This window comes from Saccopteryx leptura, chromosome 3 (genome assembly GCF_036850995.1).
Source record: "Saccopteryx leptura isolate mSacLep1 chromosome 3, mSacLep1_pri_phased_curated, whole genome shotgun sequence".
Classification (NCBI taxonomy): Eukaryota; Metazoa; Chordata; class Mammalia; order Chiroptera; family Emballonuridae; genus Saccopteryx; species Saccopteryx leptura.
The window spans coordinates 117,021,977-117,037,605 of NC_089505.1; the positions used below are offsets into that span (position 1 = coordinate 117,021,977).

Genomic DNA, 15,629 nt, shown 5'->3' on the forward strand with positions numbered 1-15,629 from the left:
CTGGAGAGTGTGTGATTCTGTATTTCGGCGCTATTGATGAGGTTTGGCTTGCCCCTCTGCTCTTTCGGCCTAGCTAGAGTGACGAGAGAATCTGAGGAAGCAGCGACTGCTAGGTTTGGGGACGGTCAGCCGCTAACTCATGGAGTTTTAGACTTGGAAGAGATCTGGGAGGCTGCCACTAACCATTGTATGAATCCATTCAGCAGTGTCATTGAGAAGGAGATTCAGAGTTCAGCCATCTGCAGCAAGATAAATCTATTTAAATGACAACTTTAAATTACTGTGGAAGAGAGACTAGGGTGATGAGTGAAAAACAAGAAAGAATAGTCAACCTGTTGATTATGAGTTAACTCAGATTGCAACTCATTTTGATCTGAATTATTTCAGAACTTAGCAGGGGTTTTTGACTGAGTTACTCTGAACCTGACTGGACACTTGTGGGACTCGACCTCACTTCCTGTTTATTCAGTGAAGTTAACTAAAAAATAGAATATATCAATCATGGCACAACTTCCTTCAGTGGCCTGTACTATCAGAACATGCTGTGAAAGGTAGATGTGTACTTGGGACCTCATTTACCCAAGTTCCATTCTGGGGATGGATGTCCCTCGTGCTGATCTGCTTGGTGAAACTTGAACTCCATCTGATATTCATGGCTTTATATACAGCAGTCCTTGCGAGCTGTAAATGATCCACAAAGTTCTAGCGCATATGGGGCTGGGGCTAGAACCTGATGAGATCAACCAGGTGGAACTTGGTCACTCAGTTCATAAGGGATGCTCTGTGGAGTCAGCTGCAAAAGCCTGTGACAGATGCTATGGGGACACACTCACACACACATACACACTAGTATAGTAGTTGATTTTGATGACAGAAAGATTCTCAGCTTTTCAGAAGGTTCTGATCTGTATGGTAATAATACATGATATTAATTATGTATTGCGCCCTGGCCGGTTGGCTCAGCGGTAGAGCGTCAGCCTAGCGTGCGGAGGACCCGGGATCGATTCCCGGCCAGGGCACACAGGAGAAGCGCCCATTTGCTTCTCCACCCCTCCACCGCGCTTTCCTCTCTGTCTCTCTCTTCCCCTCCCGCAGCCAAGGCTCCATTGGAGCAAAGATGGCCCGGGCGCTGGGGATGGCTCCTTGGCCTCTGCCCCAGGCGCTAGAGTGGCTCTGGTCGCAATATGGCGACGCCCAGGATGGGCAGAGCATCGCCCCCTGGTGGGCAGAGCGTCACCCCTGGTGGGCGTGCCGGGTGGATCCCGGTCGGGCGCATGCGGGAGTCTGTCTGACTGTCTCTCCGTTTCCAGCTTCAGAAAAATGAAAAAAAAAAAAAATTATGTATTGCTATATAAATCACCACAAACTCAATATCTTGAAACAACACCCATTTATTCATAGTTTCTGTGGGTCAGGAGTTCAGGCACACTTGACAGGTTCTATGCTTCAAGGTTTCTCTAGGCTGCAATGAAATTATCGGCCAGGGGCCAGGGCCGGGTTCTCTGAACTCTCAACTAGGGAGGGATCTGCTCCCAAGCTCATTTAAGTTGGCAGGATTTCAGTTCCTCAAAGGTTGGATTGAGGTTGTTGGCTCTATTTACTAACACAGATAGCCAGAGGCTGCCCTTAGTTTCTTACTACGTGGGTCTCCCTAACATGGCAACTTTTTCTCTCCCCTCTCCAATACCTAAGGCCACACAACTCAAGCCATTGGGCACCTGTCCCCTTTACAAGGTAACGTTTATTAAGGAGCTGAATTTGGGAGGAAGGAGATCCTGAGTGCCTGGAGCAATTAGACTTTCTCAGTTGTGCACTTCCTACTTGAAAGGTTGTTCATTTTGATTTGGAATTACCGTCTGCTTTTCTCCTTCATCAACTGCACCTTTTAAGTCTCCTGACACATTTTGAACTGCTCTGGGCCAAACCCTTGGCCCTCTACTTTCTCTCTATGAGGTGATCTAATCCGTTCCCTAGGCTTTAAATACCGCCACATGCTGCTGACTGCATGCACAGCCCTCACGTTTCACGCAGACTTGTTTATGTGACAGCCTTACTTGCCATCATTACAAACTTAACATATCTAAAACAAAAGTCGAGCTCTACCCGTAAACCTGTTTCATCACCAGTTTTCTCTACATATTTCCATTGGCACCTATCTCACACTGCTGTCAAGGCCAAAACCTAAGTCATCCCTGATTCTGTTTGTTCATCCCACACAAATCAGCAAGCCATCTTCTCTCTGTCTTTAAAATCCAAATCTGACTGCTTCAGACCGCCTCCACCACTGCCCCCTTATTTTTGACACCATTTCTAGCTTGGACTAACGCAGTAGCCTCCTAACTTGGCTCCCCGCTTCTATTCTCACCCTCCATTCTGTTTCCACAGAGACTGTTAGCATCATCTTTGAAAATTATAAAGCAAGCCATAACACTTCTATATAAAAACAACCCAATCATTTCTCATTGTACTTAGAATAAAATCCAAACTTCTTGCCAAGGTACTACATGATTTACCACCCTCAGTACTCACCATGGTTCCATCTGCCTGGAATACCTCCCAGGTTCTTTGCATAGTTTGCATCTGCTCATCCTTTAGGTCCTGCTCAGGTACCACTTCACTGGTGACCCTGTCAGAAATACCAACTCTCACACTTCGTTTTCCACAGCTCTTACTATGACCAGAACTCGTTAGTTGCCTTTCCCAATAGGACAGAAACAGTGTCTGGTTTACTGCTGTATCCCTAGCACCTAAAATAGTGCCTGGCACATAATAAGTACTCGAGTTCATCCAGCCACCTGAAAGAGGATCTTACCTTCTCCCTCTCATTGCTCTTCCACACCTATGGGATTCCACCTCACCATGGCCCCTAGTCCAGCTATTCGTATTCCCTTCAGTTACTGACCAACAATACAGCCTTGCTCCAGCCTGCCCCTCATCTCCTGTGATATTACAGAGCCTTCCTCCACACCAACTGCCAGAATAATCTTTCTAAACCAGCCTGACCATGTCTGTTTTCAGTACTGAGTGTAAATCACTCAGCTTGTCATTCATCCAGCAAATATTGGGGTGGGGCGCGGGGGACTTGCTATATGCCTGAATGTTCTTTCAGGCACACATACACTAGTGAGCCGCACAGAGCCAAAGCCCTGCCCCTGTCCATTCTAGGGGCCCTTAACAGTCTGAACCCCAGCATCCATGCCTTTGCAGTTTTATCTTCCCATCTCCCTTCCAGCCCACCTCCATTTCACCGTGCTCTCCGGTCTCTTCACCTGCCAAGCCCACACTTGCTGTGATGGAGTGTGACAGGAGTCCCCTCCTGTCAGATCCCTCCAGTCCGCACCACGCCCTCTACAAGACTACAAGACCGAGGGCCTCCGTGCAAATTGAGGCTGCTATTTTGCCAGCTAAAGCCGGCTGCCCCTCCCCTGCCTTTCGGGGATTGTGAGCTAAGAGCCGGGAGTTAGAGGCTGTGGGCCCGTGCCACTGGCCCTTGCTTGGGCTGCCCAACCCGCCCCCACAACCACCACCACCACCCCGCACAGGAAGCGGGGAAGGCGTGCGGCCCCACCCCATCTAGGAATGTCCTGTCCCCAGGTGAGCACACGCATCGCCGAACGTCCCTCTCCCGAGAGAGCTGTCCCTCTCTCCGCAGCCGGGCCCCTGGGGGGAGGAGTTCTGAAGCGCAGGCGCCCAGCCCCTGCCCGTCTCTTGTTTCGCACGGGTGGGTGGGTTGTTGTCCAGGAGAGCCTGGACTGAGCTCCGAACAGTGGGAAGCCCCTGTCCTCAACTCAAAAGGAACAGCTCTGGAGATGCTGATTCTCTGTTGTTGGGGGATGCTGGCCTTGAGGGCAGAGGAAGTAGGTGTGGGTGTTGGGGGAGCATCTCTAACTAGAGTGATTGTGCCCTGTGTCCCACGCCTGCTGGACTGTGCCACCTGGAGCCGCTCACTCCAGGGCTGCGCCGGAGTTTCCAGCGAGGAACCGAGGAACCGGCTCCGTCATTCATTTCCCTTCAGGAGAAACCTCGAGTTAATAATACTCGTCTCCTCTCACCTTCATCAGACGATCCCAGTGTCCTCACTCACATCTCATCAGTCTCACGGCTGGTTTTCTTTTATGCAGTTTCTCCCTTTCAGACCACCCTCCATTTCCAGTCCCTACCTGACCAAGACACCACCTTACTAAACATCACTGCCTACCCACCGGCTGCAATTCAGAGTCACAAGGGGCATATCACAACTGTGGCCTCCCTACCTCCAGCCATCTCTCTCCCTCCCTGGAGTCCAGCCTCCTCGTTCTGTTTTCACACAATTCTCTTTGCCAAAGTCTCTCCTTTGTTCATCCTTAGAGGTTCTCCACAAATATCACATTAGTGAAACCTTCTCCCAGACTGAGTCTCTTATCCCCTTTGCATCTGCAGCAACTGGATGTGTCCCTTCATCCAACCTAAATACTTGCCATGCTGCCTGCCATCACTGGCCCTGCACAGGACTGCCTCCCCTACCAGACTCTGAGCTTCTTCAGGGTGCAGCCCATGTCTTGTTCTCTCTGTCCCCAGAACACACAGGCCTGGAACAGAGCAGGCCTGGGCAAATATATATATTATATATGTTGTTCATTAATTGCTTTCTCATATGTGCCTTGACCAGGGGCTCCAGCAGAGTGAGTGACCCCTTGCTAAAGCCAGCAACCTTGGGCTTGAAGCCAGTAACCTTTGGGCTCAAGCCAACAACCATGGGGTCATGTCTATGATGCCACGCTCAAGCTGGTGAGCCTGCGCTCAAGCTGGTGAGCCCGCACTCAAGCCGGCGACCTTGGGGTTTTGAACCTGGGTCTTCTGCATCCCAGTCTGACACTCTATCCACCGTGCCACTGCCTGGTCAGGCCAAATATATAGTTTTAAATGAGTAAACAGAAGATCATAAATGTTGGGTAGATGTCACATGTAGCGAAGGGGCTGGATTGCTGAGTTTGTTTGAGCAGGTTTCTTGGAGGACAGACTGACCAGGTTTTGATGCAGGGAGGGATGTGATTTGATGCAGTGAGAGGATTTCAGGGAAGCACCAGAGTGATGTACTCTGTAATTTAGATTGAATAGCTTCTGTTTTCAGGCCTCAGGGTGGGCACAGGGGTCCTTTGTCCTCACTCAAGTTACTTCCCCTGTAGGAGAGGTAAAAGATAAGATAGGCAATGCCAATACAGAGTGCCAAGTGCCACACAACACACAAAAGGAGATGTGGCAGTACAGAGAAGAAGCACCTCACAAGTTCAAGGGTGAGGGAGGGTGTCAGGCTTCCCAAAGAGGACCACCACCCAACCCAAGAGGGAGGGCCAGAGAAGGGATCAAGGGGAAGTAGAGAGAGGAGGCTAAGAGTTGAGCAGGGCCTCATTATGAAAGGCTTGTATGCCAAATGAAGGAGTTAGATTCCATCCTGAAGGCATTGGGGAGCCACTGATGGCTTCCAAGAAGCTAAGGAGTAATGTGATCTAGTTCTGCAGGCCACTGTTGTGCAATGCCTTACTGATGACCCCTTCCTCTTAGAAACCTTCTTTAAGCCCCTCAACATGCTGGCCCCCTCTTCTGCCTTAGCAGCCTGGTCACTTCTCTTGTGGAATGTTGAATTCTTTTGCTAGACTGAGTTCCTTGAGAGACGAGACCAGGTGTTTGTTAATCTTCTCTGTGTCCCAGACACCAGGCACCAAATCTTGCTCATCACTAAATGTTTGCTGAATGAATGGATTGTGCCTTTTTCCCCTTGAATTTCTATAGCCCTTACTCTCAGGTCCACATCCTTTTATACCTAGGACCCGTGCATTTTGCTAAAAATAGTATTTAACTGGGCAAGAGGAAGCCTGATGCAAATCCTGGCTCTACCGTTTATTGGGATAAGTTGCTTAACTATCCTGGTGCCTCAGTTTCCCCATCTGTAAGATGAGGTACCACCAGGAACAGAGTAAGTCCCCACATGCATGCATGAGTCTTATTTTCCTGGGTGGCCTGGAAGTTCCATGAAGACAGAGACCAGGCTTTCCCAGCACCTGGCTCACTCTGAGTTTACAATGAACACAATTCTTGGTCCTGATGGTTGGTAGACAGCAGGATACAGAGGGAACTTACAGACGTTTTAAGTCTTAGTCTGCCACTTCCAAGGGGTGTCAGTGACCTTGAGCAAGGTTCTTTCCCTCTCTGAGTGTTCTTTGCCTTCCCTGGCAAGGAGGGATAGTGGTCCTTGCCTGGTAGACCTCTCAGGGCCAATGGAAACCACGGAGGTGAAAATGCTTCGTGAATGAAAGATATAACCTGGTAGATAACTGATCATTTAAAAGAGCAGTGAACTAGTATAGATGGGATGTGTCTGGTCATTGGTAGGCACACCCAGGTACCTGCTGACTGCCTCCGAGAAGCAGAGATGTTGGCAGGCTGCTCTTCCAGGCACCAGTGGGTGAGGCTGGGATAGAGGGGTTTGGTTTTGCTGGGTTCAGCCTTGAGCTCTAGGATAGACCAGGATGGAGGGGTTCATGGGGTGGGAGTGTGCAGCCAGTCCTTTGCTCCTCTCTTCTCCTATATTTCTCTCACTCACTTAGCTTCCTGTCTTAGGTTTTGAGGGGCCCTGGCATGAGGTCTCAGAAGTCCCAATGGCTTTGGTGATGTAGCCGCTGATGCCCCTTGGTGAAAGGCTGGCCTGTGGGAGCAGTGAACCCACAGCACTGTCCTAAAAACTCCGAGTCCCTAACTTCAAGTCCAGCCCCTCCCTGCCCTGACATCATGGTGGTAGTTTATGGGAAAGGACCATGATTGTTTTAGCTCTTGCCTAGACCAGGAGGGCATTGAGTAAAGGCAGAGTTTCAGCTTCCTCGCCTCTGAAATGAGTGAGGATTAAGTGGGGAGACTTATGATCATCTGTCAAGATCAGAAGAGAGCACACCAAGAACAGTGCCTGGTGGACTGTTTTACGCCATACACATTCATTGTTTCTGTTTCTCATCTCCTCCTTCTCCCGCTGGAGTTGGGCCTGCTGTTCAGGTTGGGGGCTGTCAGAATCAGGACCTTGAGGCACCTCAGCTGCAGCCCTGTCCTTCTGAGGCCGTGAATGTGACCTGCGGGACAAAGGAGCCCACATCTTCAGCGGGTCCCATCGGTGCTTTCTTCCCCTCAGGTAGCCTCTCTTCCACTGGGCCACTCCTGAGGTGAGGGTGGTACCCTTTTCCAGTATTTTTTATTCCTGTGGGGCTCACCCCAAAGTACTGGAAGTAGCTTTATAATTAAAAAAGAAAAAAGTCTCATCTTTGACATAGAACTCAATGACAAAGGCTCATCTTTCAGACGGGGGGAAGGGCCCATACTTGTTTGTCCCTGGGTTGTGGTGGTGCTGGAGGGAGGTTTGTGCTATGGGGGGGCCAGGAGTGTCATCAGAGAGGCGCGGGAACTCTGGTTGTGCTGGTTCGCTTGCTCTGCTCCTGGGCTTTCCCAGGGCACTCAGCTTCTGTACCTTTCTTTACTTCCGGGTCTCCTCTGTCTGCCTCATTCCAGCCAGTGACACAGCCTTGGGAGGGTGCAGTTCCGGGATGAAATCTAAGGGAACAGGAGCTAGCTGGTTTTTAGGGAGCCTCTTTTCAGACTCTTTGAACTTGCTCTTCTCCCCGGGGCCCCAGGTCAGTGCACCAGTTTATTCCTGACCAACGACCAGATGAATGAGTTTTCCAGGAAGGATGTTGTCAATGGCTTGTCCCTGGCCAACATGATCCTGGGGCTCTTCTCCATCTTCTGCACTTTCTGCAAGTAGGTCTGGGGCCCAGCAAGGTCTTAGCCAAAAGCTAGAGCCAAGGGCATGAGGACAGAAGCGGGGCATCTAGAAAGCTAGGCGCTGAGGCATGAAGATCAAATGGGGAGGAGAAAGTGTAGTGGGTTGGGAGTCAAGGGGCCAAGATTCTAGCTTCAGTCTTACCACCAACCTGATATGTGACTTTGGCTATGACACATCCCTGAGCCTCAGTTTCTCCATCTTTAAAACAAGGAGCTCACACTATGATCTCTCTAGTTCCTCCCAGCTATGGCAGGAAAACCAAGAGGCTCTGCTTTGGTAGCTTTTACACAATCCTCAGGTAGGCAAGCTACCATTCCAATGTTTTGATTCTTAAGTACCGACACATGATCTGGTACAATATTTAAAATCAGCACTGCTCTGGAAAATCTGAGACATGTATATGGATGCCCATATAGAAATCCTATAAAGTATGCTCTTAGACCACATGGAATTAAACTAGAAATCAAGAACAGAAAGATAATTAGAAAATCCCCAAATATGTGGAGGTTAAAAGTTATAAGCAAATGATATTTCTAAAAACTGAATCCTATTTCAAGGCCTTGACAAATTGACTGTTTATAGATAAATCCTTTATAATGCAAATGACATCTCCTAATCTGTTTGAATCTCTACAACCATAAGCAGGTGACCTTTCTGGATTTGTGTCTCATCGATAAAGAGATTTGACTTGATGTTAGTTAAGTTCCCTCCCTGTTTGAAAATTTTATCATTCTCTAAGTCTAGGTTTTAGGAGTCATAATGTGAAGCATATCTGCAGCAGAAAATACCTGTCTTCTTAGTTCAGCCTAATCTTCTGGGAGTGTGGTTTTTATGCTATGATAGGGACCCAGTTCCCTTTAAACATATAGGTATAGTTCTAAATAAAGGGAATGCTGAAATTGTTTGGGGACAGCAGATGACTGGGGTCAGGCTCTCTGTTTTTGCTTCTGCTGCAGCATCGCAGTCAGAGTGTAGACTTGGGAATGGCCTTCTAGGGCAGGATTGCCTGAGATTGCGGTGGCTGCTTTAAGAAAGGTCTGGGAGCATGTGCTAGACAGAGCATAGAATCTTCATGTAGGGGCTCAAAAAGCTCTTGGGAATCATTTACAGCATCAAAATACATTAGAAAAAATTGGTAGAACTGCAAGGAGAAGTGGATCAATCTGACACCATACTTGGATAGTTCAATACTCCTCTATCAATAATTGACAGAGTCAGTAGGCAGAAAATCAGTAAGGATATAGTTGAAGTGAACAGCACCATCAATCAACTGGGTCTAATTGATATTTATGGACTACTTCCTCCAGCAACAGTAGAACACACATTCTTCCCATGTTCACAAAGAGAGATCATATTCTGAACTATAAGATACACCTTAACAAATTTAAAAGAATAGAAATCATATAAAGTATGCTCTTAGACCACATGGAATTAAACTAGAAATCAAGAACAGAAAGATAATTAGAAAATCCCCAAATATGTGGAGGTTAAAAACCACAGTTCTAAATAAGATATGAATATCTAAGATGAAGTGTCAAGAAAAATTTAAAAATATTTTTAATTAAAAGAAAATGAAGGCCCTGACTGGTGGCTCAGTGGATAGTACATTGGCCTGATTTATGGACATCCCAGGTTCGATTCCTGGTCAGGGCACATAGGAGGAGCGACCACCTGCTTCTTCCCCTCTCCATCTCCCCCTTCTCTCCCTCTTCTTCTCCTGCAGCTAGTGGCTTGATTGGTTTGAGTGTGGCCCCAGGCGCTGAGGATAGCTCTGTTGGAGTGCATCAGCCTCATGCTTAAAATAGCTTGGTACTTGAGCATCGGCCCCAGATAGATCTCAGTTGGGGCACATTCAAGAGTCTGCCTCACTATCTTCCCTCCTCTCACCTAAAAAAGAAATAAATACATAAAAAAGAAAAGAAAAGAAAATGAAAATACAACTTTCCAAAGTTTGTGAGATGCAATGAAAACAATACTTAGAGGGAAATTTGTAGCATTAAATGGGTATACTAGAACAGAAATCTGTTCTGCAACATACATCAAGAGGATCAGGAAACAAGCCATAGACTGGGAGAAAACATTTGCAAAATATACATCAGATAAGGGACTATAATCCAAATTACACAAAACTTAAAACTCAACAATAAGAAAATAAACAGGCCCTGGCCGGTTAAGTCAGCGGTAGAGCATTGGCCCAACGTGTGGAAGTCCAGGGTTCAATTCCCAGCCAGGGCACACAGGAGAAGCATCCATCTGCTTCTCTACCCTTCCCCTTCTCCTTTCTCTCTGTCTCTCTCTTCCCCTCCCACAGCCAAGGCTCCATTAGAGCAAAGTTGGCCCCGGGCACTGAGGATGGCTCCATGGCCTCTGCCTCAGGCACTAGAATGGCTCCGATTGCAGTGGAGCAATGCCCCAGATGGGCAGAACATTGCCCCCTGGTGGGTATGCTGGGTGGATCCTGGTCGGGTGCATGTGGGAGTCTGTCTGTCTGCCTCCCCCCGCTTCTCACTTCAGAAAAATAAAAAAAAAGAAAAAAGAAAAAAGAAACAACCAAATACCAATGGCATATAAACATATGAAAAAATGTTCAACATTATGTCATCAGGGAAATGTAAATTAAAATGACAGTGAAATACTACTACACACCTATTAGAATAGCCAGTATCCAGAACAATGACAATACCAAATACAAGTGAGCATGTTGAACAACAGGATCTCTCATTTATTGCTGGTGGGAAGGCAAAATGGTACAGTCACTTTGGAAGAAATAGTACCGTGTGTCCGTAAAGTCATGGTGCACTTTTGACCAGTCACAGGAAAGCAACAAAAGACGATAGAAATGTGAAATCTGCACCAAATAAAAGGAAAACTCTCCCAGTTTCATACCTATTCAGTGCAGTTCGATGTGGGCTCACGCACAGACTTTTTAGGGCTCCTTAGGTAGCTATCCCGTATAGCCTCTACAGACTCGTCACTGACTGATGGCCTACCAGGACAGGGTTTCTCCACCAAACTGCCGGTTTCCTTCAACTGCTTATCCCACCGAGTAATGTTATTCCTATGTGGTGGCGCTTTGTTATAAACGCGTGATATGATATTCACGTTGCACTTTGGTCACGGATTTGAATTTAGTGAGCCACAGAACACACTGAACTTCCCCTCTGTACCATCCACATCTTGACTGGCATGGCCATGGGCTGCTCCGCTGTATACAAGATGTTACGTCATCATCTGTGCATGCGCACATGCTGCCACATCATCCTACAGAAACAGGGAAGGTTTTCCTTTTATTTTGTGCAGATTTCACATTTCTATCGTCTTTTGTTGCTTTCCTGTGACTGGTCAAAAGTGCACCATGACTTTACAGACACACTGTAGTTTGGCAGTTTTTTACAAACTAACATACTCTTATACCATATGATCTAGTAATCACACTCCTTGGTATTTACTCAAATGAATCAAACACTATGTCCATGCAAAAACCTGTGCTGGATGTTTATGATGTTTTATTCACAATTGCCAAAACGTGGAAGCAACCAAGATGTCTTTCATTGGATAAAAATACTGTGGTACATCCAGACAATGGGATATTATTCAATGCCAAAAGGAAATGAGCTATCAAGGCATGAAAAGACATGGAAGAAAGTTAAATGCATATTATTAAGTGAAAGAAGCCTATCTGAAAGACTGCATATTCTAGAAAAGGAAATATGGAGAGAATAAAAAGATTGGTAGTGCCAAAAAGCGGGGGGAGGTGGTCTGGAGAGGACATGAATAGGTAGAACACAGAGGATTTTGAGGACAGTAAAAATACTCTATATGCTAGTATAATGATGGATATAAGTCATTATACTTTTGTCCAAACCCATTGAGTGTATGACACTAATAGCGAGTACTAAGGTAAACTATGGACTTTGGCGGATTATGATGTATCAATGTAGGTCATCCTTGGTATGTACCAAGAACTAGAATGTACCATTCTGGCGAGTGATGTTGATCATGAGGGATGCCATGCATATGTGGGAGGAAGGGGAAAATGGGAAATCTCTGTACTTTCCTCTTAATTTTGTTGTGAACCTAAAACTTCCCTAAAAAAAGAGTCTTAGAAAAAATTTAAAAGAAGAAGGATTTAAAATCAATAACCTGAACTTCCACTTTAAGAATCTAGAAAAAGAAGAGAAAGTTAAATCCAAAGTAAGAGAAAAATAAATAATAAAAATTAGAGCAGAATTCAATTAAATTGAAAAGAAATTAATAGAGAAAAACAGTGAAACCAAAAGTTGGTTCTTTGAAGAGAGCAATAAAATTGATAAGCATCTACCAAGCTAACCAAGAAAAAAGAGAGAAGACACAAATTATTAATCTCAGAAATGAAAGAGGAGCCATTATTACTGATCCTATGGACATTAAAAGTAGAGTAAAAGAATATTATGAACAACTCTATTCCTACAAATTTGATAGCCTAGATGAAATGGACCAATTCCTTAAATGACTTAAGCTATCAAAACTCACAGTAGGAGAAATAGACCATCTGAATAGGCCTATATGTATTAAAGAAATCATTTGGGCCTGACCCGGTTGTGGTGCAGTGGATAGAGCATCAGCCTGGGACTCTGAGGACCCAGGTTTGAAACCCTAATGTTGCTAGCTTGAGCACGTGCTCATCTGGCTTGAGCACAGGCTCACTGGCTTGAGTGCAGGGTTGCTGACTTGAGCATGGGATATAAGTCATGGTTGCTGGCTTGAGCCCAAAGGTCACTGGCTTGAAGTCCAAGGTCGCTGGCTTGAATGCAAAGTCACTGACTTAGCTGGAATTCCCTGGTCAAGGCACATATGAGAAGCAATCAATGAACAAACTAAAGTGACACAACTATGAGTTTGAAGCTTCTCATCTCTCTCCCTTCCTGTCTGTCTGTACCCATGTATCCCTCTCTCTATCTCTCTTCTATGCTAAGAAAAACAGCAAAAGAAACCATTTGGCACAAACCCCTCATTTTACAGATGGAGGAACAGAGGCCTAGAGAAAAGGGCGAGTGATTTATCTGAGAATTCACATTAATATGGTTGCAGGGCTAGGCTGGAATCTAGGACCCCAGGGCCATTGAATATACCTGAAATTTAGAGTTGGAAGGGACCTTGGTGATTACCTAGGGGGTTTGGGAGTCTGGGGCACCCCTTCAAGACTGTGGGTTCAGAATATGGAAGGAATATAGGTACGTGTGTGTGTGTGTGTGTGTGCACACATGCATGGTGTGTAAAGTGGTGTATATCAGAAAGGATGTGAGTGTGGGGAACCTGCAGAGGTGTGTGTGTGTGTGTGTGTGTGTGTGTGTGTGTGTGTGTGTGCACGCACGTGCAAGTGTGGGAAGTGTATTAGTGTACTGGAAGTGTGCAGTGTGTTGTCCAGTGGAGACTGAAAGAGCTGTCCTGTTTGGGCCTGCTGGCCTACACTAGGAAGTCCCACTGTGCCTCCTGGATGCTTCTGATCAGCTTCCTATTAGACATAGTAGTCAGAACAATGACCAGGCACCTCAACATCTGCTCCAAATCGGGTGAGTCCAGGCCTCAGACCCCTAACCCCCGGCCTCAGGAGCACCCATGTCAGGTCAGCTCCTTCATCTTCTAACATTGACAGGCCTTCATCAGTCAACAGTCCTGGTCACATCCCTGGAGTAAAGAGGAGGCAGCCCTAGGGTGGGAGCTGGAACCCCTTGGCCTAGCTGTAGCTCCTTTGCTGGCTCAGTTATTGATCTCTGGCCCGCCATTGGCCTGGCTTTCAGTGTTCTTGTCTGCCCTGTATCCCTGTTTGGGGCTGATCCAGGATTTGGAAGTGGGGGTGGATGGTAGGGGAGAGGGGAATTGAAAAATTACTCCAAATAGAGCAGCTAATTGAAAATACAGTAAAATATTTCTGTGTCAGATTTTGCTTGAAAAAAAAAAGTTCTATAGTTTATTAATTTGTATCCAGTTCTAGTCCAACCCTTACATGTTAAAGGATGAACTAACACCTGGACACGGTACAACTTGCCTAAGGCCACATGGTCAGTCTAAGGTAGAGCCAGAAGGAGACCAGTCTTTGATCTATAGACCACTTGGGGGAGTAGATGTTGCCCTCTGGGACCTCAGACCCTGCTTGTCACCATTCCAGCACCCTGACCAGAGGGGACTAATGAATAAGATATGTAAGTTCTAACCTTGGCCTTCTGGAGCAGGAGCTGAGCTGAATGACTTTGCTGTCTTCACCACCTTCGGCCTGGCCTCAGCCCTGCTCCTAGGTGTGGAGGGGCCTCTGAATGGGTTCCTGGTCATCATCTATGTGTTAGCTACTGCTTTCCGCCTGTGTTTTTATTCAGCTGGTGAGTGGAACCCAGCCTACGGCTGAGCTAGGGAACCACGGAGGGGAGGAGCTGTTGGATGTCAGAAGCTTGCAATGCAGTAACTTCCTTTTATAAAGTCCCTCTTTCTTCCTTCTCTTGAGCCTCAGACCCACTGGAGGCTGCGGGCTGCATTGGCAGAGCCCTGGTCTGGGGGGTGGGGGCTTTTGGTTCTTGGTCCAGCTGTACCTTTTTCTTGCTATGTGACCTTTGGACAAAACACATGGATTCAGACTCTAGAACTAGAGGTCATACTCCAGTTTCCCAAAACAGATTGCAATACTGAGCTATGACGAGGGCTGTTGCCTAAGATCCCAACGCAAGGGAGTGAGATGCAGACTAGATCTCAGAGCGCCCTTCTACGGAGGCTTCCTAGGGGCCAGGGTACACACCTGGTCCTAGCTGCCGGCTTTAACCTTGGGGATCCAATGCAAAGCCCACACATCATCTCTGTGAATAACTAAATGCTTTAGAACCTGCTACTCTCCTGGGGTGAAGGGCGTTTGGAGCGTGGGGTGGGGAAAACCCAAAGGGACAGTGGCTTGCTTCATGCAGATACCTTGAAATCAGCAAGAAGCAGCTAATCCCCACCTTTTCTTTCCTTAGCAGGCATTTCCTTCACATACAAGGGTCTGCCCTGCTCCTATGCTTCCTGTGTTTTGGCCTCCACCTCTCTTCTGACCAAAGGCAACACATTCATTCTCTCTTGCATGGCCTCACTTATGATTCTATTCATGCTAGATCAGAGCTACTACCCACATGACGAAATCCTGGAGTCTGAGAACTGGAAAAAAATGGTTTATCTGGGAGGTGAGTGGGGATGGGAGAGTAGAGGGTGGGACATAATTAAGAGAGCTTCATAAAAACGGAGTGTTTGTATTTTCTTCTTCTCCCAGGTACCATCATGCTGCTTTTGTCTCCATTCTCGCTAACTGCTTTTTACTGCCTGATGTGGTCGCTCTCCTACATCTTCTTTCCTGATGCTCTGTGGGGCAGGACACAGTGTCTTAGGCCACGGCACCTAAGAAACTAAACAGCTCTAGCCACTCCCGCTGGCCTCTGTGGGGTTTGTGCCAGCCTGTTGGGCCAAGCCTTGCCTTATCCTCACTAAATCTTTCCTAGTCCCTGTGTTGTGCTTGTGGTAGATTCATGTGCCTTGAACCAGAACAGCCCACAGTAGTGCCAGCCCCTTCCCTCTTTCTCCTTCATTCAGGGCTCTGAATCCCTGGAGGACAAGTGGTTTATGTCAGATGGAACAGAATTTTTTCTAAGCTCAGTTTGGGCCGGGTTTTAGTTTCAGCTCTGTTGCCAGCTGGATGACCCCGTGCACTAAAGTTAATCCCTTGGAAAGGAGTGAAACCCCTCAGAATTGGTACAGCCATGACCTTGGCTTTGTCGATTGCTAATGACTCCAGTGGTGGGTGGAACTCGGCTCACTAAAGCATTTCTTT

General features: G+C 46.9%; 1 protein-coding gene across 1 annotated transcript; it reads left to right on the plus strand.

The window, feature by feature from the left end:
- The first annotated feature begins 7,723 nt into the window (after positions 1 to 7,723).
- TMEM269 (transmembrane protein 269) lies at positions 7,724 to 15,211 on the plus strand. The gene is made up of 5 exons (XM_066372139.1): positions 7,724 to 7,779; positions 13,259 to 13,356; positions 14,017 to 14,160; positions 14,785 to 14,988; positions 15,075 to 15,211. The coding sequence occupies exons 1-5, from the start codon at positions 7,739 to 7,741 to the stop codon at positions 15,209 to 15,211; spliced, it is 624 nt and encodes a 207-aa protein (XP_066228236.1). The 5' UTR covers positions 7,724 to 7,738.
- Positions 15,212 to 15,629: the final 418 nt, after the last annotated feature.